The 23,234-nt window shown below is 42.1% G+C and overlaps 2 protein-coding genes across 2 annotated transcripts; one reads left to right on the top strand and one right to left on the bottom strand.

The window, feature by feature from the left end:
- The first annotated feature begins 242 nt into the window (after positions 1-242).
- LOC104566933 (beta-1,4-galactosyltransferase 3) lies at positions 243-11,829 on the top strand. The gene is made up of 6 exons (XM_010213738.2): positions 243-638; positions 5,988-6,223; positions 7,055-7,245; positions 7,955-8,077; positions 9,919-10,023; positions 11,155-11,829. Exons 1-6 carry the CDS (start codon positions 401-403, stop codon positions 11,294-11,296), a joined length of 1,035 nt encoding a protein of 344 aa, XP_010212040.2. The 5' UTR covers positions 243-400; the 3' UTR covers positions 11,297-11,829.
- Positions 11,830-12,386: 557 nt separating this feature from the next.
- Positions 12,387-22,848, bottom strand: B4GALT4 (beta-1,4-galactosyltransferase 4). The gene is made up of 6 exons (XM_010213740.2): positions 22,363-22,848; positions 20,534-20,766; positions 17,848-18,035; positions 16,018-16,140; positions 13,580-13,684; positions 12,387-13,081 (listed from the first exon to the last, which is right to left on the bottom strand). The coding sequence occupies exons 1-6, from the start codon at positions 22,634-22,636 to the stop codon at positions 12,940-12,942; spliced, it is 1,065 nt and encodes a 354-aa protein (XP_010212042.2). The 5' UTR covers positions 22,637-22,848; the 3' UTR covers positions 12,387-12,939.
- Between the last annotated feature and the right edge of the window lie 386 nt (positions 22,849-23,234).

The following is a 23,234-nucleotide window of genomic DNA, read 5'->3' as shown; positions in this document are numbered from 1 at the left end:
GGTTGGGCGGAAACGGTGCCGCCGCCGTTGCCGCCGTCCGGTGAGGGGACGCGCTCCGCGTCTTGTCGCGGGCGGGGCCGGGGAGGGTCGGGCTCGTCCTGCGGGGCGGCCGGCGGGGCTGCCTCCCTTCGCCTGGCCGCGCGCGTCTCTGCTCTCCCTCCCCCGCCACCCCGTGCGGGCCCTGCCGACCGTTAACGGTCGTCGCTCGCCCGCCGCGCGGGGCAAGGGAGGGTTCGGCCCCAGCGCGCCTCGACGGGGGCACCTGCTGCTGCAGAAAGTTAACCCGCGGCAAGGATGAGCTCCTGGACGCGCCCCGACGTAGCCCTCAAAGTAAAGCGGTAGTTGGTGGAGGGCGCCTAAACTCCTCACGAGTCTGATTGCGGAGCATGGTCTAAAAACAATGTCCCTGTCCCGTGTCGAAAATCCGTGTTTTCTGCTCTTCCTGCTGCTCTTCCAAGCGATATTTATCCTGATACTGTACCAAGGTGGACCTTCAAATGTGATCCGTGGGTTTTTAGAATCCCCTCAAATTCAGGATTACTCAAAAACTCATGATGTCTATACAAACCTCAGCCTTTTTACCCAAGCTCCTAACGAAGAAACTATGCCGTACTGCTCAGTACAGTCACCAATACTTGGTACGTATGAACCAAAAGCATTTGCTTTGGCGTGACATTGCACACTCAAAAAGAGGAAAAAAAAAAAAAAAGCCGTGTTTTCAAACCTATTCCTCTTAAAAGCAGTGTGTTTTGTTACAATGTTACAAACCTATGGACGAAATTATAGGGTATAATAGATATTTTGCTGATATAAAACCCACTGATATTAAGGCTTTTGCAGAGGTTGTAGGGGAACAAGAATGAAAGCAAAGCACAATTTTAATATGAAATTGGGGAAAAGTTTTTATCATACAGTTGTATTTTTCTCTTTTGGTCATGTATCAGATGTATGCCAGCAACGTGCTTTGAGAATCGTCTTAAGTCTAGAAACTGGATACCTGTGTACTATAACTCACCTAGGTTCTTTGTTTCAGCCTTAAGTTGAGCTTGCAACTCAAGCTGTTAGCTTTAAATAAAGCTTCCATGAGAGTGGGGCTTGATGCCCCCAAAAGCTTGGCATCTTATTTTCCTTGGGGACTTCCTTGGCCTATGGTTGTTAGTGTTTCCTAGGCCTTTTCCTTTACGCTTAAAGCTGTAAGTTGGGTCACAGGTTTCATATTAGAGCTGTCTAGAGACAGCCTTAATTCGGTTCCTGCACTACTAAAATGAGAAATTGAGAAACTTTGAGGAAATGCGAAGTCAACTCCCTAAAGCAAGTCTGTTAGAGTGTAGTTAGTATCTCTGCTAATAGTGAATCACTTCCACCAAGATAGCTAAAAATAGATGAATTCTGTATCCATGCACATATAGTTTATTTGGCTATTCTTACTTCTCAGTGTACTGTGTAGTAAGCAGCACTTTCAAGTTTTTCTGTGTTGAGCAGAATACTGTATATTAAAGTCTTATATATAACTACTCTTACTGTACTGTTTAGTAATTGTACTAGTGTTGTAGGAAGACAAATCACTTCAGCTGGAGCGTGGTAAGAGAAGATGCCTCATCTTGGTTTCTAGGAAGAGTTGGGGAGAGCGAGTGTTGTGTGTTGTGTCAAGGACTCATCTGGGACACTATGATGAGACTCTGGACTCTGCGGTATTCATGTTGATGCTTATTCTTTGGGAGCCTGAAACAAGATATGTGTAGGATGTATGATGAAGTCGTAAGATACCTTTGTGGTATATACTTCAGCATTTTGCTTGGAAACTGGTGTGCTAAGTGCCTACTACTGAAATACTGAATACGGAGCCTTTTGCACAGGTGCTTGTTGCTATGGTCTTGATGTAGTCTCTGTTCATCACTAAGATCACTAAGTAGAACCCATCAATTCTTTTGTCAAGCTATAATTTTGTATCCCAGCCTTCTTTGTTTTACTTAAAAGCTTAATGGAAGTATGCTTGGATCCTGCTTGTTGCCACCGCTGACAAGAATTTGCTGCTCTGGAAGAGGTGGTCTAATGGCAAAACTAGATGTGTGTCTTTATAATTTCCTTGCAAACCGTCAGATAAGCAAGAGTAAGTGATATGTGTGGAGGAGGCAGAAGCAGAGTAAAATTACACTAAAATAACCAGTGCTTTTAAAGCTACATAAGCCTTGTAAGACCTCTTATTCTCTCCATCCTTGGGAACATTGAGAATAGAGGGTGGCATGCATATGGTACTCCGGAGCTAAAATGCAAACATAGTGTTGTTCGTTATAAACAGATATAAACAGCAAAGTTCACTTGAAGAGGGAAAAAAAAAAAAGAGCCCAAATGTTAGGGAATTTTGCTATGTGAGAAATCCGCATTGAGTGTGTGAAGTGTTGTTGCTGTGAAGCACTTAAATAATCTTCTGGAGTGCAGATTCAGTTTAGGAAAAAAACAATCTGCTAGACTTATTTTTTTCCTTGATTATATTTTTATTTAAATATAAGAAACAAGTTTTTCTCTCTGATGTTATTCTGTGTTAACTTCTTCTAAGTGTTTTCCTTTGGGGGAGAGAGAAGAGTTTGATTTTTTTATTTTTTCCTAAAAGAACATACTACTGTCAAATACTTGTCCTTCATTTTCCTATATGCTGGGCACATACAAATAGATATATAGTTTATAAATGTCTTGATTTATTATAGTCTTCTCTCATGGGTCTGATCTCTGTTGAAAACCTTACATCAGAGAGAATGATGCCTCTTAATATTAATTTCATAAGCTCTATTAAATGATATTTGAAATTGATTCTTGTGGACTCCAGTATCCAGTTCAAAGCTGTTAATAAGTCACTGTGTCCACTCCAAAGTGTGTTAAAGTAGCTGGAAGAATGCCAGGTGCCTTCAATGGTTTCTGGATCAGGGCTTTTATGAAGTGCAGCACTTTCTCCACTTAGGTACACAGTAGATGATTTCAGTGGTTGTTTTGAATGAAATATCAGCTTGCAGCTCATCCTTTTCCAGCCTTCTGAATCCACAGCATATTATTTCTTCTAGGGTAGTGGAGTAAGAATTAACTCAAAGTATAGTTGCCTGGGAGGAACTGAACTTTTGCTGGTTATTACTTTTGCTGACTGTTACATTTCTAAGCCTTAGTGTACTAGATATTCAGTGTCTTCATTAACACTGAGAATGAGTTATTTCAGTTTCCTGTAAGGTTTCTACACAGATGCCAGTTGCCTGCTTCTTTTTTCTTTTTTTTTGGGGGGGCGGGGGGGGTGGGAAACATTCGTATGCTCAAGTTGAGCCTTTTAGACTTTGTCTACTGGCATATATGTTTGAAGTCTCTGCTTCTCACTTTGCTCTGTGTTGCCTCTTCTTTGCTCTGTGTTGCCTGTTTCAGTTAATCTTTTACAAGGAAGGAGCTTAAATTTTAAATTCTTTGTATTTCCTTGGAACTTGTTAAGACTGAGTTTCTGAGCTGAGCTGTTTGGAATATGGAGCCAGACAGATCAGGAGAACATAACATTTCGAAAAACCTGATGAAATGCAGACATTATCCTCATGAATTGGATATCTGAGTATAGAAAGACAGGAGTGAAGCTGTTGAACAGTATCTTACTCTTATGTCCAAATTTAGATTTGATTTTTGGAATTTAAAGTTTAACACTGCACATTCTACTCTGCTATATGAAGGGCTGTGATTGTATTACAGAAAATAAAATCATGCTTTTGAGGGAGAATAAAAGGGTTTAATTCATTTTCTTACATTTTCCTTGGAGCAATGATGTGTAGATGTAATCTAAACTGAATATAACATCTCTTCAGCAAACTCAAGTTGCTACCAAATCAGTGGTTAATGGCACTTTAGTGAAAAGAACTGATAATGAGGGAGTTCATAAATATAAAAAGCAACATAAATGACAAGTTAAAAACAGTGCTGGGTTGAAATGTGGTCTTCTGAAGGCAGAACAGGAGGAAACTGGCTTCACAGAAGTAGATAATAACATGATGTCTTAGCAATAAATATGATCCAGATTCATGGGCCTTCAGTCAGCTTCTCTGAAGAACTACTGCTGTTGTGTTCCGGACATAAATGCACTGCTGTACTTGCATATTCCTGTTCAAAGTACAGAGTCAAAATCAAACTTGCTCTGTGTTTTAGAAGGTGAAGGAAACATTCAAAAGGAATACATAAAAGTTTAGTATTGCAACCCCTTTTCATTTGCTGACAAGGTAAGCTCAGGTTTTGCTTTTTAAGGGAGACCTTAAAGTAGGATTCAGAGAGAACAGTCCTCTATGAAAGTCTGAGGAATGGGATCCATTGCTGCCTAGACTGCCCTTCAGGATGTGCAGTTGTGCTTTTTTTTTTTTTTTTTTTTTTGAGGTGGAAAAGGAGGCTGTCGCCGATAATAGCTTTGCCTATCAGGGATTTGAGCTTCTGCATGTAGTACATAGAGGCAAAATGTTTCCCAGATCTGAATAGACAGCCTGAGTGTTATTGCAAAGCTAGGTCCCTCAGCCTTGTCATCTCACCAAAACCACAAAAGGCAGTGTGAAGGGATGTTGCTCCCTTTTGAGTCTGTTAAACAGAATGAGGGTGAGTACAGGCTCAGTGTTTTATGTGCTGGAACTGTAGCAGAGATTTGAGTGTAGGATGAACTTGAAGAATTATCTTCTGGATACACTTGCTTAAATATGTAGTAGAAGTAAGACTCACACGTACTTTGCCCTGTATTTAAACATAAATACTTTCACTAGATACCACTAGCATATTCCCTAAATGCTTCCTGTGTCTCTCATAAGCTTCATTATCTTGCGTTTCTGACAGAATAGTTTATTCAGTGGTTTAAGTGGGAATCTGATTTTTTTTTTGACTATTGAAAGCTCACCTCCAAATGGCTGCAGCATTGACTATGAGCTTAAAAGGAAAAGAAAAACTCAACTATAATTAAAAAAAAAATCTTCCTGTGCAGTTTTTTTGATGCAAAATACTTTGTCTTTGGGTAGCATAGCCTGCAGAGAGCAGTTGGAGCTACGTAAAGCTTTATTTTTAAATCACCAGCTTTTAATTGTGATTTAAGCGAAGGTTTCTTGCTAATTCTTTGAAGTAATAGATTTTAATCTTGTTCTGCATTTGTACTTTATATTCTTAAAGAGGTTGTCTGGCAGTGGTTGGAAATCATTAAAACACAATGATTTGCATTTATACGACTCTTCTGCTAATTTTGGAACCTCTTCTCCCTAGCCAGAAGGATAGACTATATAGGCATTTAAGCAATTGTAGAACTTGGTGTGTTTATTCATATTGTTAAAAAGTGAGGCTTTATAACTAGTAACTAAATTATATGGTGTATATATAACTAAATAATATAGTGAATACAGCCTATACGGCAGCCTACCATAACTTCAAATTTAACTTTAAGCTTTTCTTAAAAAAAACTTCCTTTACATAAGCTAACACTTCCCAAAGCATTTGTATTCATTGAGGCTTTAAACTATTTTTTGCGAAGTTTGCTGAAAATTCTTTTGGATATTTTTGTCCTTGGAGCTCACCTGAAAAAGCAGCTTAGATAAAGGCTTTTTTTCATATGGATCCATTTTCAGCTGTAGTCTTACAGTAAATACTTTTTTTTTAAGGATACCATCTAAGCAACACAGTTTGCTTGGACAGCATGTGCAGAGTACATGGAAGAAGAAAGCTGTGCAAGAACGCAGAGAGTTTTGCTGGCTGTGATGGGATTCCTGGCATCTCTCTGGCCGGCGTGGTGCTGTATGGAGCCATGCTGAGGTGCCTGAGAAGTAGCAATTACATTCATTGTGGGCTGGCTGAATCACCTTACTGATAGCCTTGTGCTAGGAGTAGAGCAGGTGTTTTCAGAAAACGTATGCCTGCAACTGACTGGCTTGCATGACAGTTGAGAAACATCAGTGACCTTATTTCTATTTGTGTGTGTTTGTGTTTTGTTTTTGTCTCTGTTCTTGCAGTTGGTCCATTAACCATCACCTTCAGGGTGCTCCCAAGTGAGAGAATGATCGTTCAAAAAAATCCGCTTGTCCACTCTGGTGGCTGTTATAGACCCCCTCACTGCTTGGCCCGCTACAAATCAGCCATCCTTGTAGCATACAGGAGCCAGGAGAGATACCTCCGCCACTTCCTTTACTATCTTCATCCTTTCCTGCAGCGCCAGCAGCTGAGTTACAGCATCTACTTGATTCAGCAGGTAAATCTAAGTTGGATGTGTCTGGTGATGCAACTGAGCTTTCTACTTATGGGCTCAGAGTATGAATGAGAAATGAAAATGTTCTGAGGAAGTAAGACCATAGGTGTAGTTTGAGGGCACATCAGTTGCATCCTGTCCTATCTCCAGAGCTATGATTGGAGTATCTTAGCATTTACTAACATAGTCAGCACTGCTATTGATCTGTTTTTTCTCTGCTAAAAGGATGGAACTATCTTTAATAGTAACTTTTCAGCTGTTGGGAGGATTGAAATGTGGTTTGGCTGCAGACTGTCAGTATAGCTGCTGGATAAACTGTTGAGAGTAAATGCTGAGATGGAAGTTGGAGATCTTTCTTTCGTGCTCAGTAGCAGATAAAAACATCTGACTTGCTATGGGACGACCTATGTAGCTCAAGCACCTATTACTTACTGACAGAGATGGAGAAGCTTGGGGCTCATTTAAGAAATCTGATAGCAGACTAGGAAGGAGAAGAAGCTTTTCATCATCAAATGTTTGCCCAGTTCCCAGCTTTAATAATCAGCAGTAAGGGCAAAAGTGTTGATGTGCAGATTTAGACCTGAGAATTGACTTAATGCCGGCTTAAAAGTTGCTTGCCTTTGTGAGCTTGTGGGATATAACCCCTGATGCAGCAAAGCTTGTGATGATGAATGAGAATATTGCGAAGAGAATGGTTAAAATATTTTGTCTGTGACATGAGATTTGCAGCCAAAGCTGAGCCACACCAGTGTCACTCAAGTGAATTAAGGTTTTTGCACCAACATCAATTTTAATGGACTTAGTGTCCTTACAAAATGCAATTTTCCTTTCCAGGTTGGGAATGGTACATTTAACCGAGCAAAGCTGCTTAATGTTGGGGTCCGGGAAGCCATGAAGGATGAAGATTGGGACTGCCTTCTCCTACATGATGTGGACCTAATACCTGAAAATGATTATAATCTATATGTTTGTGATGAATACTATCCCAAGCATATGGCTAGTGCCATGGACAAGTTTCAGTACAAGTAAGTGCCTGCCATTTGTTTGGCATGTATATGTTCTAACTGTTCGCTTTCAGGATGAGGACAGTATGAACAGGCACAATGGAAAAACATAAGTTCCAAAATTGTTTAATTTTGTACTAATGATTTCACCAGAAAAAGATATTCTTAGCCTAAGCTTGCAATCTTGAACAGTTGCCTGAAGTTCCTTATTCTGTTAGCTCAGGCTGGCAAATGATCCTATCACTAGCCTGGTACATGCTGGCACACTTTTCTGTTTGCTTTTCCTCCTAAAATAAAAGTATAGGATTAGAATTATCGGACCACACAGAATATGGGTGATATGATACAGGTATCTGGAACTAATCAGTTGTAATTTTAAAACCAGCTTTATACTGAATTTGATATTTTGGGTTTTAGCATTACAACAGAAATATCTTAAATCAGGGTTTACAGCTTTCTTTTGAGTACTTTTTTTCAGACTTGGTATAACTTGCAGGGGAGGTTGGACTAGATGATCTCTGGAGGTCCCTTCCACCCTCAACCATTCTGTGGCTCTGTAACTTGCCACTTCGCATCTACTTTTTTTTTTTTTAAAAAAAAAAAAAGGTCTGTAAGACAAGATTAATATGCATGTAATTTGAATGATGATCTTAAGTAGTTTGTGAAGGATTGGTAGTAGCCCTCAGACTTGATGCTTTCTGTTTTTTTTTTTTTTTTCTCCCTCCTTTAGTCTGCCATATAAGTCCTTTTTTGGGGGTGTATCTGCTTTGACTCCAGAGCATTATATGAAGATGAATGGCTTTCCAAATACATACTGGGGCGATGATGGTGAAAATGACGACATTGCTACAAGGTACTGATGCACAGGACATAAAATCTTATAACACAAGCAAGGTAGCTAGTGAAACATGTAGCATTGCCCAAAGAAGGAACTACGGGACTTGGTTCTGTAACACGCTTGCACTAGCATTGTAATTCAGGTGCCATTTAGATTGATTGAGGTCAGAGAACGCTTAGGCAGCATGAATCTAATCACTGTACACTGGGAAGAGAAAACTTCCTTCAGAGCCTGAGTAGCAGAGAATGTTAATCCACAACCTTGTGCCTTCAGTTGCTCTGGGGAGTTTCCAAGGGGTTATAACCACTGATTGAAAAGTAACCTCATTGACGTCAAGAGCCCCCAAAGAAAGGGATGACAAGCTTGACAAATGAGAAAACCAAGGTAGTAAAATGAGTACTTCTTAATTCCCAAACCATTGGGAATTTAAGCTACACTGTGTATACACAGTGCTGTAAATACTATCTAGTCAGTAGTACTTGTAATTTCTTAGGTTCCTTAATTTCATCTTCAGCATTAGATAACTTGGAGGTCTGTGTATTACAAGTTAGTGACAGCAAAAAAAAAAAAAAAAAAATCTTCTTTACCTTTGTTGCTATGGCAGCAGCATGCTATAGAAGTGAATTTGATGACTTTACTTCCAGGTACTCTACATAATGCAGAATTTGAGTACAAAATCATGGCTGCATCTTTATCCAGGTCCATTGCAGCATCTCATCTAGAGCGTACCTTTATCATCATGTACCAAGGCATGCTCGTGGGGACTTTATAAATTGACAATAAACGCTCTTTTTTTTTTCCTTTTCGTCTTGCACAGTGTGACAAGTTATACAATCTCAGTGGAATGTTCTGTTCAAGGACTGTGGGAGTTTGTACAAAGCAGTATTCTTTGGGGAATCGGAAGTCAGGTTTTCTACGATGTAATTCTTCCTTTTCCTTTCAAAGAAAGCTAACTAAAAGAGTATACATTTTTTTTTAGCAAGTCAGCATTTACTGAGGAATGGAATGCCAGGAAAACAGATCTTTAAATCAAACACTACAGTGCTGAGTCTATTCAGCTCTTCTCTCAGTACAGTTTAGGTGTTTAGTGTGGCTTTCAAGTACCAGTGGTGAAGAGACATACAAATTATATGTAAGAGTGCACTTCCTTACAGATATCACTTAAGGTAAATGGGTTATATAGAGCACAAACTAGTCCTTTCCTGAAGGTAGGCGAGTCTTGTGTTGTTCTGTGAAAACTTATGCCAAGGATTAGCAGTTCTATGGCTCATAGGTACCTACAGGTCAGGGGCAGTGACTGTTAATGATTTATTCAACTTTCCAAAGTCAGGAACTGAGCTGGCTGTTTTTGAATGGCCACCATGAAACAGCTCCTGGGATCTGAATATTAGAATGTGATCAAACATTTCCTATCAAAGATCAACAAAAATAAATTAGCATCTGAAATTGGACATTGAAACCTGTCTTATGTGAAGAGTTCATGTTGGAATGCTGCTTTTTAAAGCAAAATTAGCCCATCAAGAAGTAGTGGCTGCTATTTATAATTGGCACATACTGCAGTACTCTACTATATTAGTTGTTAAAGTTAAATATTTGTCTTAGTAAGCACCAGCATCCGCCTCTTCTTAGAAGAAAACACTACTTAAGTGGTTTCACTTCATGGGTTAACATCAACTATAGAAACAGGTTCTTTTTAAAACAGTAAGTGAATTAACTGTTTCATATTGGGTTATTAGTTTTGCTGTTTCCATTTTTATATTGCAAGATTAAACTATCTCAGCATTCCTGCCAGAGGCTATAAGCTAAGCCTAGAGGTGACATCATTATTCACACGCAGTTTATTCTTTGCTTTAAAGGATCCAGTTGGCAGGAATGAAAATAGTCCGGACACCATCTCATCTTGGACGCTACAAAGTGATGGACTACAGGCAAGAGACAGAGATCCAAGAACCTTGGAGAAGGTAACTGTTCTGGGACACCTTAGATAGCCGCTCAGTGCCATGTTACTGTAAGCATCATCTTCCTCAAACAAGGCAGAAAGTATCCCGAATGCCACTGTTTATTTTAAGGCTGCTATATAAAGCAAGCTCCCTGTTTTTGCTGATGGATTTGAGGATGCTGCATTTTAAAAGCATTTTTTCATCTTCTGATATTTTGGATTACTGCATCTGGTAGCACTTACGTCTTTTGCAAGACTTCAGTCTCCTCCCAACACACACCCAATATTAGAAGCTAATACAGATTCCCAGTCTGTTGCAACTGCTCACATCTCTGCTTTTGAAGAGGGGATGCATTAACTTCCATCCTACTTAGTATGAAGGTGTAGTTTTGAGAGACAGCTGTTGGTAAGTATAAAACTTGAGCATTCATTTTTTAAAATGCCACTTTAGTTTGCCTTTTAAATAAGGAGAATTGAGTTTGAAGATCCTCTTGTTATGTCTATCCTGAAAAGTATTTTTTACTATATAGAAACTGCAGAATACTTTTCTGTCCAAGACTTGCACTGTATTAAAATCACTGCAGATACACCATGACTCCTCTTAAAATAGTGGAAAGCCTCACTCTAGCTTGAAGAAATGAGTAAGGTGAGACCTTTAAAATGACCTAGTTTACATAAAAGAGCTGGAGGAGGATGCTGGTTAAAGCACGCTGGAGGCTTTTCATATTGGCACATTAGGCTTCCCTCTCACGGTCTTAACACCGAGGTTTCCATGACAGTCCTATACTAAACCTCCCTCCAGCAGCCTCTATATGCCAGTAGTGTAAACCTCTTTCGTGTAAGGCCAAGGTCTTGCTAAGCTGGGGGCAGTTACTTATTTTTGCAGAATATAATTGCCACCTCCTTCATCTCCCGTGTTCCAGTCCAAACCGTGCTTCTTATTTATAAGGCTTAGCGTGAAGTTAGTCTGGTTTCACTCAGAAAAATACCTTCTCTAATCTGTATTACATGAGAAGAATCTTCTTGGGCTTTTTCTGTTACCAGCTTTCATTCATCTGCTAAGCTCTTGCCATTTGAAACACCATTTCTTCCCCCACCTCTATTAAAGCATCAGCTGCAACCATTTCCTAACTGCACGTTGTTCCTTCTTCAGGCCTGCTTCTCGGCATAACACTAGGAAAACATGGAAGGATGATGGAATGAACTCATTACAGTTCAAGCTCCTATCCAGGAAGCAACACCCTCTTTACACCAACATCACTGTGGACATTGGCTACGTTCCCCCATTTTCTTAAGGAAGTGAAAAGAAAATTGGGAGTTTGAGCTTACTGTGGCAGCACACGGGCCTCTACCTTCTGTGCTACAGCGCATGCTCCGCATGAGACTAGTCCTCCTGTCTCCTGTATTTCACTTCTCTTCAGAGTGTACAAGACTTAGAAGAAAAGACTTTGGAAAAAGGCACGATAACTAATGAATAGGATAGGGCTTGCTGTATAAAGACTCTGTCAGAGAGCTATAAAAAACAATCCCTCCTGAGTTGGATGCACCTCAGGCCCTGAGGATTAAGATCTTGATAGGAAGGTAACTTAAGTTTTCTAGTACCCTGTGTTCCATAGCAGGATTGCTCTATCCTGCTGCCTATTTAAAAGGTAAATGGGATGCAAGCCATGTCAGACACTCCCGTTCTGCTGGGGAACACAGCTATTCTGAAATGTTGTATTTTGAAAAAGAACTCACAGACAGTGTTATAGTATTGAAACCTGTTATATTTCTGTAAATATCTTCTGCAACTTTGAGTAAAATAAATTGAGAAAGCTGTTGTGTTTGAGATTTTATAGAATGCTTCGGAGTCTAATGAAGGAGAAAGTTGTCCTGAACTCAAAAAAAACAGAGGTCATATCCTTACTTCTGCATCTGGCCAAGTTCCTCAATAGTTACATGTTTTTACTGCATAGAACAATTCAGGCTGGAAGGGACCTGAGGTTCATTACCTAGTCCAGTCTGCTCAGTTCAAGAAAATAAAATCTAGTATATCAGCTGTTGATCAAACAATCTGCTCTGTTAATTTGTCAAGCTTGAACTGTCTTCAACATAACCACTTCTGAGAAACGCAGTACCAGAGACTAAGTCACATGAGATGGGACCCTGACAGGCACTCACCTAACTGCAGGACCTTGCTCTAATCTTACATTAGCATTAAATAAAAATAATAAAAAGCAGCTTCTTTCCCTCTCCCAGAGCTAGCCCGTGCATTTTCTTAGAGATGTGTCCAGAACATCACAGCCTATAGCCTATTGCAGAATTAAGTGGTCTTTCATTTTGCTGCAGGACACTTGTGCACTCCCACTGCATGGTGAGTTGAGCTTATGAAGTACAAGAGAGGCCTTTTGAATTAAATGGGTTTTATTTTATTGAGAGGTTTTTAACATCCCCTCAACTGTTACCATTATTGTCTTTCACACATAAGCAGCTTTTCCCTAGGCTGGAAAAAAACTAGGTTTTCTCAGCAGTCGTAGATGCTGAAGTATTCTTGTGCTTCGAATGAAAAAAAAAGAGTGGCCTGCTCCTTTTGAAGTCAAGGGGCAGTGTAGGTTGCCTCTCCACTACACCAAACAGTCAGTTCAGTTGTGAGAGCAAAAATGTTTCAGGGGGCATAATTCAAGTCCTTCCACTGGACCAGCCAAAACAAAGAAGCTTTTATATGTGTCCCAGCAGAAAGTGCATAGAAGAACACCAGGCACTGTCCCTAAGGCCAGTCCATATCTCCAGTCCTCACAAAAGGAAATTCTGAACCAATCAATTAGGTGCCGTGAAGAAAAATTTTCCTCTGTGCTACTGAAGTACTGGTTCAAGTAGACTGCTGGGATTCAGCTGCTGTGCCAGCTACCACAAACAGCAGGTCTGTCCTCATCTCCTAGAGCCTGGGTCGTGCGCACCCTTACGAGGTCTTAGGCTGCGTGCTGAAATCCACTGTGATGTTGATGTATAACAGGTTGTGTTCCACCGACAGCAACTTATATGAGCAAGAATTCAGCCCATCTGTTTTCCACATTCTAGACACCTGGCGTAAAAGCTTCATCCTGAGAACAGAGAAGAAATAATCTTTGTAAGTGTACAGCATTAACACACATGCAAGAGGAGGGCTGAGCTCTTCCCCATTACTAGTAAACGTGCAGGTGAAGCAACAGCCATAGTGGGTCTGCTAGGAACATCAAGGTACCTGCTCTTTCTGACATGATCATGCAGTCTCAGGCAGACATGTGAGAATAGGTCTTGGCTTTTGTGGGGCTTGGGGTTTTTCTTAAAATCATTTGCTGTCTGGAATCACACGCTCAAATCACATCTGTGTGACTATGATGGTGAAAGCTTTTAAGGAACACTACCCAGGCAGCTGCAGGCAGGTGTCATGCATAGAGCCCAGCTGGCAGTTTTGAGGAGTGGTGTTACAGCTGTGTTCCCCAGAGACTCTAGTACCACAGAACGCCCCTTCGGCCGACAGCGGAAGACTGGGCTACCAATTCCCTGGCCCTTGGCCCTCTACCAAGCCAAAGCAAGGTGGAACTCCGTTCCCAACTCACCTCTCTCCATTTTCTTCATTGCCCTGGTCTCGAGTGTGAAAGATCATTGTGTACCGGGCTACGTCAGGGGACGGCCTCATCACGCGCATCTTCTGCATCTCAACCCTGAAAGAAGCAATAGTGCAGTGAGCAGGATGGGACATGTAAGCAACATGTTAGGGAGGGGAAAAAAAAAAAAAGACAGTTGGAGATGGTGGGTCTTACAGAAGCTGTGGAAGCAAAAACAAAAAGAACCATAAGAACCCTATCTTTACCTCACCCATGCCACAGGAATAGAGTTCAAAGACTTGTGTTTGTTGAGAGCAGGTCTGCAGAATGACAGAAACCATTTTCTTTTGTGCAGAAGCAGGCAATTATTACAGTAGGGATATCCAAGAGCACGTGCTACCCAAGAGAATTAGCACTGTCTGCTGTAGCTCTTGTTGCCCAGTATTATCCTAGGCGGGCTGAGCAGGATTTCACACATTCTGCAAGACATTTGCCTCAACGCCTGCAGTCATGCCCCGACAATGGGTAGCTCTCCACCGCAAAAGACCCAAGCCCATTTCTTTCTAATGATCTGCAGACACTTGTGTAATTTTTAACCTTTGTTCACATGAATAAAAATCTGTGGTTACACTGCCAGAAACACTAAGTCACCTGCATGGATTAAAATGCCTAATATCAGGCACTTCCTTGGAACTTTGATTTTATCCATGGAACACAGCAAATTTGCTGTTAGCTGTTAATAACATGATAACAGAATCAAAGAATCCTCTGAGCCTCTGCTAGTTAAAAAAGCACCTAAAGAGCAATCAGAAACCAAAAGTCAGAGGCAATGAGCTCCCACATATTTTCCATGACTTCAAATATCAATAATTTATCAAATGGAGGCAACAAACCCTCTGAAATTCTCTTTGTGCCTCGCATTTTAGGAAGGGGCCCCAAAAACAGCGGCACCGAGGCAACACTAGCCCTGATTTCTAGCAGATAACGAAGGGGATGCCGCCCTCTGCTGCCTTTGCAGAGAAAAGCTGCCAGAAGCTCTCCTTACAATAACCCTTTGCCCTGGCACAGCTGCAAACAGCCCAGCCCAAGATCTACCCGAAGACAGAGACATAAGGCAAGTGCAGTGCAGTGTGCGCTCTCTGGCTCGCGTGGTTGGGTGGCTGCGCACCCTGTTCCGCACACAAGACCACACTAGCCGGGAAGTTCCCGAGTGCCACGCGCGAGCCAGCATCAGTCGACTCCCAGCACTTTAGAAACACCCTAGACACCTAGATACCATCAGTAAACCCTGCTGATGTGCTGCACAGCTGGTGCTGCCTCTCACAAACGTTTACAGCATCACCTTTGCTCGTGAACTGGGACATTTTCAGGAAGCCGAGGAATAAGATTTGACCAAGCCATCCCTTGCCACTAAAAATGGTAACTCTCAAGATGTTCTCACAGAGAACTTGGTATGTGCAGCCCACAGTTTAAAAAAAAAAAAAAAAGGAAGAAAAGAAAGAAAGAAAAAAGTAATGGGACCAAAATCTGTGTTACCACTAAACCTTTTAATTTATTTTTCTTGAAGCACAACCTACACACATCAGTCATGCTGGACTGACATGGGGAAAACTTTCATTCGGAAATTCTTAACTTTAACCTGCTTCATTTCACCAATGTAATTATTGAACAACACCAAGGGTGTGTGTTTAATGTCCCTGAAACGTTTGCTTGCATATTTAAGCAACTGAACAGGATAAGCATGGAGCTTTGATTGGTCATCAACATGCATGCTGACTGACTGACATACTAAATATGATCTGCTGGTTTATTTGCCTGCTAAACTAACTAAACTGTTTGCTACTGCGTCAACAGCCAGGTCTGTAAAGCTAGATTTAACCACAGCAACAATGGGCATATGGCAAATACATGCAGTCTATATAAAATGCAAGTTACTGACTATCTTAACACCAACAGAAAAACCTAAACCATATTCAAAGGAAATCATTACAGTCAATGAATGCAAACCCCTCTCCCCTCCCCCAAACCAAATGCTGCCATTCTCTTGCAAAGTATTAAAGCTCCATTCATTTGCATTTCTTGCAAAAACAAACCAAAAAACTACTCTATATTCAATCCTACTGTTTTGGTTATAACCTATTCCCAAACCAAGAATGCTTTGAGCCTGTTTCCTCCTCCCTCTCCCTCAAAAAATAGCAACAAACACCCCATGGCCGCCCCAAAACCCAGTCTCAACAGAGCAACCAGGCTTCAGACGTGCCTAATCTTATCAAAGAGGAACCTGTTCACAGAATTGCATCTCACACTCTTGAGTCCCCATTGCAATAAGGCTGATGTTGAAGACTCCTGCACTGTGTGAATTCACACAAGTTTGTTGCTTTTTTTGGTTGGTTGTTTTTTTGTTTGTTCCTGACCCTCCCATACCCATTTCCCCCCAGCCTTCTTTTTACCTGATTCGAAGGTCATCATCTTCTCCACCCCAACCCCAGTAGTTGTTAGAGAATCCATTCACCTTGGAAAACTGTTCTCTCGTCAGAGCAGTTACACCTCCAAAATATCCCTGGTAACGTAACCTGAAAGTGCGGAAGAAGAGAGAATGAAGAATTAGAAGTCTTGCTCTCCTAATGGCAGAGATTTTTTTTTTTTGCCAAAAATACAGTGTTGCTTTAGGGCAGAAGCAACTGGCATAGAGAGAGTGGCACGGTTTTACTTGAATAGATCTTTTTTTTCTTTTACCCGTGACTCTCCTTGCCACTCAAAAAAGCTCTTTACCTTCAGGACTCTGAATGAGAAGGAAAGCAACAAAGCTATGCAGTAATATAAAAGAAGCACAAAGAGCTGGCTCCTTTGTCATAGTGATCATACAGCTAAATTTCAGAAATTTAAGATGAACAACTACAGGAAATGTGCAAGCAGTTCTCAGTAGAACTGAATTGAGCAATATTATAAGACAAATTCCAAGGTAAAGTGTAGTGTAAGAGGAGATATCTTTCTAATCTCTAACTTCCTTGTCCTGAAAATTTCATCCACTTAAAAAAAAAAAAAATAGGGCATACCATGTTTACTTACCCTCTTCTGCTGCCCTGCTAACTGCTTTTTATGACACCCTCTACTTGCATGGCCCTTAAGGCAACCATTATAACGCTGCCTCTATTACATTGTTACCGCCACATTAAAGCATGGCGTGCAAATGCCTGTAGACCACATTTTTATTTTATGTGGACGTATATGAATGTAAACAGATGAACAAACTAGCAAAGCTACAAAGTACACATTACTGCAATTAACATGTCTGATAAGTGAAAATGCTTGTTACTCATTCCTTGGAGCAATTCCAGGGAAGAAATTAGTCACACTCACCCTCCCATCCCCTCTGCACACATTTTTTTCCTTGAGGCTGCTTTTTGCTCCTGTCATAGAATCACAGGAGAATCAACCTCTGGAGATCACGTGCCTCACCCTGCCTACTCAGGACAGGGTCAACTGCAACAGGTTGTTCAAGGGCCATGTCCCCTAAGCCTTCTCTCCTTGAGGTCTCTAAAATTCTTCTCATATGTGAGATGCTTCAGCCTCTTGATCATCTCTGTGGCCCTTCACAGGAACCAGCCCCAGTCAGCATGACCTTCTAAAGATAGTTGATAGGAAATTAATTGAAAGGTGACCCTGACCCTTTAGTAAAAGCAAAAATCATCTGCATGCTTAGCTAATCAAAACCCAAGCAGTAACCAAGGCATAAGAAGTAAAAAACCTTCAGGTGTTTCACTAGTCAGGAGTCTATAGTTCTGTCCAATAACCAAAGCAGTACTTGTGTTGCTTTGGTGTGTTGTCCATCCTGCAGTCCTCAGCATTCTCTTTGCAATGCACACTACTCCAAAAATCTGTCACGAGCCTAGCTCATTTCAGGTTGTTCCACTTTTTTCTAAATACCTGGTAAATATTATTCGATATAAGAACTTGCACACCCAATCTCTTTCTCATATATTGAATAAAGAAAACCCAGAGATGAAGCAGAGCTTGAAGTGCTTTTGAAAAGTCAATTTCTAGTAGTTCATACTGTTAAATCCCAGGAGCAAGAGACTGCAAGCATTTCTATATGTCAGCCTCTGGTGCGTTGCTTTCCACACGGAACCTCCTTTACAGCACCCCAGAAATGGGAGCAGTGATGCAAACCACTGCACAGATGACTAGTAACACTAACGAACGGCTCCATTAGAAGAGGAACATTATCAGTAATATGGCATTTTCCAGCTGGTATTCGCTCCACAGTTTTGATTTCCTACCTGTAGCCAGTATTGTTCCTGCCAACTACAAGGTGCTTCGGTTGCCTGTCACACATGTAAATATTAAAGTCATTCTCTGGCACCAGATCGACATCATGGAAAATGAAGCAGTCCCAGTTCTCCTCTTTCAGGGCTTCTAGGTATCCCACATTCAACAGCTTAGCTCGATTAAACTTTGTGCTTCCAGCCTGCGGAAAAGAAGGCAAAAATCTCTAAAACATACTGGTCAAATGTTTCTAACCAGAACGGCCCCCAGGCTTTTATTCTGATCACATAGTTCATAACTGCACTTGGGCTTCAACTGCCTTTACAGCAGCATCTACACAGAATGCTACACCGTGACACGATGTTGAGCACCAAAGCAGCCAAGGATTTGACGTGCTGCTTTTAGTCTACTTGGGGTGAATAAAGGCAGTCGGGGTCAGAAAGGGCTAGGGCTACCCGGCCACAAGGAGCATGCCTGCTGCATGACACAGCTCCGCTGCTATCCCCGCTCCGGCCCTGGAATTTCCACTGGGCGATGGAAGAGGAAGTCACAGGAGGCAGCCTCAGACCCAGCAGTCTGTACAAGTGCAATTGTACAGCTGATGGAAGCCTCAAAAAACCCAGCAGCACTGCTCCGGTGATGGGTTTATAAACCTGGGAGCACTGGACGCAGGTGACGGAGTGCTGCTGTGTGCAAGGTGGAGCGCAGGCACAAGGGAGTTCAAGAGCATTTCCTCAGGCCACACAGTAGGTGGCAGAGCTGGGACTAAAACATTCAGCCTCTTCATGTTTTGGTTAACCCCTACCTACACCCTAGCTATGAAGCTGCACAGGGGCTCCACCTAGCACAGAGCTTCACTTTACTTTTACCCATTTGGGGTTGTTTGCTTTTATTATAATTTAATGTACCTTCACTTTTTACAACTATAATCTTTTCACCAAAATTTGATTTTTAATTTTTATATATATATATATATATATATATATATATATATATATATTTATATTTAAATGCATATAAGCTGTTAGTGTTGTAAGCTTGCAATGACCCAATTCATTCTGAAGCAATATGAGGCCTTATCTATTTATTTTAAACTGGGTTGAACACACACATGAGCCAGCAGAACAATCTCTGCTCCTGAGACAAGCTGGAAAGCTGTCTCCAATTCACACTTGGGAACCAAAGGGACAAGCTTTATGCTTCCAGAATCCTGTCTGCAGGCTGAGCGACGGTCACTTCTGTCAGAGCTAGCAGCCTGGGGAACTTAAAATAATGAAAAACAATTTTCAATAAAAAGGAGTCTAGAGACCTTCTAGCAAATGCCAGGAAGAGGCTCAATGGTAGAATAAAAAGAAGCTGGCCTCCCCACACTGAGAGAGTGCTTAGCTCTAGGGACAAGCAGGCATAGACCAAGTATGTTTTATTGCTCTGGTAAGTAGCTTTGCTTCAAAGAAGCAATTTGCTCACCACTACTAATAGCCACCTGCTCATGCACAAAGAAGATGCACAGGATTTATGGCTCATCATACCTGCAGCTAGGGAAATGAAGCTCAGGGCTCATTCTGAAAAAATTAAATGAGGGAGAATCAATTGTTTCCTATTTGAGTAAGGGAAAGGGTGCTCCTTCCAGAGGACAGGTGTGCCTATCCACTGTGAAAGGCTAAGGAAAAGTTCCCAGCCTTCCAAGGGGAAAACTCCAGACCTCACACTGCTGCTCTGAGTGGACAAATCTTTCAGAATTCCTTATTAAATTTTGTGAGCATAATGGCAGCCTTTCTCCACCTCACATATCTAAATAGAACAAAACAATATCCATTCTTCCAATGGTTTATAATGGTTTATAATGGTTTAACCACTGCTTGCTAGTTAGTTCAGCCAGAATATGTAAAATTACAGCATACACTAACGCCAAAGAAATCCCCGTTTTCCTACTCTATAGTCCACATGATGACTATAAACAAGGTAGGAGCAGGGATATTCCAACTGAAAGTAAATCCTGCCATGACTTTTGTCATTGTTCTGCCATGGCATAGAGCAAAAGTGTAAGCTACCTTCTAGAACAGGCTGCAGTTTCCTCATTAAATGACTCCAGGATAGCTAAACAGAGAGGAAGAAACTTCACTAACTTATCACCTCATTTGTGTCCTGCTCTCTGGAAAATGTCCAGTGCCAAAGCAGAGCATGTAATTAAAGGACAGTAAAGGAAAACTGATACAGTTAAAGATCAAAAACAAGAGAGAAATCTAGGCTGCCTTAGCTCACGTGACCAGAACTTAGCCACCACCCGAGATGGAAAAGAACCCGGCAAAGGTCTGAATGCTCTGGTTAGAGCTACTGAATCAGCACAGATAAAGAGAATATGAAAAGTGAAGTCATTAAATGTTTCAGGAACCAAATGCTAAGACTCTTTTTCCCTCAACTCTTGCCAGGCAACTGATGTACCTACTGGCAGGAGGTGGCATGTTTACCTTGGGACAACAAGGACAAGCACAAGATGCGTGTGGCTTACTGAGCACGGCAGCCAGAGTGAGAGCGAGAGAGGCCTCTCACTCAAACATCTCGGAATTTAAAGGCACAGTTGTTCAGCCTAGTTGTGCAAATATATGGTGCAGGAAAAGTGAGTGGTCAAAAGATCTAAGCCCTGAGAAACCTGTAGATCTTGTGAGCCCACTCAGTGGGGTGTCTGTGTAGCTGCCTCACCTGGTGGATCACGTAGATGCCGTAGTCCAGCTGCTGCCTCTGCAGGAAGGGGTGGAGGTGCTGCAGGAGGTAGAGCAGGTGCCGCTCTCGGTTGCGATGCGGGATGAGGATGGCCACCTGCTGCAGTGCGGAGCACTCCCTGGGGCGATACCGGCCCCTGGCCACCTGAGGGTTCTCCTGCTCTACTTCTTCCAGTGTGAGGGATGCTTTGAAGGTGAGTTTGCTGGCACCTCCTGCGGAGGAAGCACAGGAAACTTTACTGATTTGTGTCTGCTTGAGCAACACAAGAAACCCAGGTTTAAGCCCACAGTTTGTTTCTCGAGCTTTTGAAGGAAAAATATTGCTACAATGACATTACAGAGATAGTGGAAAGGGGTTAAACCAATACAGAGCAGTGACAAGAAAAAACTAGAGAAGTTCCACCCTACTGCAGGAGGACTGGGCAGACATGGCTGCAGGACAAAAAGGAAGACAGCAAAGTGGAAAGAGATGTAGGGCTGGGACCACAAGAAATCATCACAGCTTAAAACATAAACAAAAGTATCTCGGGCTTAAGACTAGAAGCATGTAAGAGAAAATATACCTGGGTGCTCTCTGCCAAATGAAATTTTCATCACTTCTTTTGCATCGATCTGTTGTTCTAGCCCCTCCAAATTCAATAAATAAACAAAAGAGAACGAGGCAAGCAACCGTAACAGTACACAGCTTTACCTTAAACAAATACATTGTAAGGGGTGTGAGGGAGGGTGCACCTAGACAGCAATCTACTGGGCTACAACAGGGAAGAGGGGGAATCCGGTTTTGCAAACAAGTGCCTAACTGGGCTCCTGAAGCAGGTGAAGAAGATAGCACAGTACCGCAAGGCAGATGCCGGCTGCTGCTAGCACAGGGCATCTAACGTTGTACCAGTGGTCTAACAAAATAGCTAGAACTAAAAAACAAAGTCACCTATTTGAATTTTCACCCTAAATCAACAGCAGTTCAATGATACAATGATCCAAGTGGCAGTACTACCTCCAAAGCAGCTGCAAAGACCTTCAGTTGCTGAGATAAAGGATGCAAGCACATCTGATAATGAAAAGGGAAGTCTCTTGTGCAGAAGAGAAAGGGAACACTGTAAAGAAATCTGTGAAACCGGTAAATAGGCATAAGGCCCATTTCTCTTTATGCTGTCCTTGTAGAGTTCACAGTTTCAGGTGATAAATTGTACTCCAGCTCTGCAAATTAAGCAGCTGTGAGAAGTGAACCTTCCACATTCTCTTAAATATCTAGTGAGCAGCCCAGAGAAAAGTTTAATACGCAGGCCATAGGTTGCTGCAGCTTTTCTGCTGGACTTTCCATTGTCCTTATACCCTCTCCTCCAGATATCCAATGGAGTATCCAAGTAGGAATGCTCTCCATTTCATCTTATCCTCAAAGTGGTAGGATAGGGGGTTCACCCAGAGCACACACAAGATGACAACACAGATAAACAGAAGCAATGCAGAATAATGATTAATGGGCTTCTACCACACTCAGCTCGCAACGGCAGAGGTGGCCAAGCTTCCTGACATTGCAAGCTGTATTCCAAAGTTCTCCCACAGCCAACAGCTACACCCTGCACTACCCGGACACCCTCTACAGCGCCACACTCGCAGCCCCAGCTCCACACACTGAACTCTTCCTCCGTGCTCCAAGTCAGCGCCTCATCCAGAGGCACTTCCTGCAAGTGGTGCTGCTGTTACTTGGTTCTCAGCAAAAATGCCAGAGTGAACAGACAGGAGAAAACCAAGGCAGCAGTACTAAGCAGGTGTAGCTTGATAAAATAAGAGGAAAACAGTCTCACTTACGCAGGTATGGAGAGAGAGCTGGGCAGTGACCCTGAGATGACTGCACTGTGGGAGCCTTCAAAGTTGCTTTGGTCTTCTCCTTCTCACTGTCCTCTTCCTCCTCCAGGCTGATTACCTTCCTGAAATTTTCCACCATGCCCTTAGCTTTAGGAATGGCCTGTCTAGAGTCCATGATGTAACTGAGTGTGGCCCAAAGCACCATCAAACACAAAGTGACAAGCAGCAACACTTTGAACTTATAGAAGAAGTGAAGGATGTAAGAGCTGAGGGCCATGGCTCCCCCTGGTCCGCACACTGCTTCCTCAGCTCTCTTCCTGAGGCCCTTCCCTGCACGCTCAGTGGGGATGAAATCAGAGGTCCCAAGAAGAACGTCACAGTAGAGAAGGAAAAGCAGAGGTGGGGACAGCGGCCACACTTCCTCTGGTTTTGCAGTTCATGGAGTTCTGGTGCTGTTTGTCCTCGAAACATCAGGAAACATGACTTAACCTGGATCAAAAACAGGGGGGATGGGAAGTTAGCTGTTACTGCTGTACTTTCACTGACTTTGAGAAAAGAACTCATGTCAAGCCAAAGGATCAGAGCACCACAATATAAAAGGAACAAGAAGTATCTACAGGTCAGGAACTTGGGAGAATAAGCTTTGCTCTGAGCTCAGTCTAATATACGATTTTAGGCAAGCCACTTTTCTTCCTTTGCTTCTGACTCCCAGTCTGTCCCTTTTCAGATCAGAGTGTGCAGCAGTTGCCCCGTGCTGTGCATGGTGCCTGGCACTGCACTACAAAAGCTTAATGAGCCCTGTGGCTACCAAAATTAAGAGCAGCTGCAAGGCTACGGATGCTGCCGGCCATGGGGAAAGCCTTCACCAAAATGAA

This window comes from Tinamus guttatus, unplaced genomic scaffold (assembly GCF_059628265.1).
Source record: "Tinamus guttatus ecotype Peru unplaced genomic scaffold, ASM5962826v1 Tinamus_guttatus_pri_ptg000272l, whole genome shotgun sequence".
NCBI classification, from domain to species: Eukaryota; Metazoa; Chordata; class Aves; order Tinamiformes; family Tinamidae; genus Tinamus; species Tinamus guttatus.
Note: the sequence above shows the minus strand (reverse complement) of the source record. Positions and strands in the feature narration are given on the sequence as shown.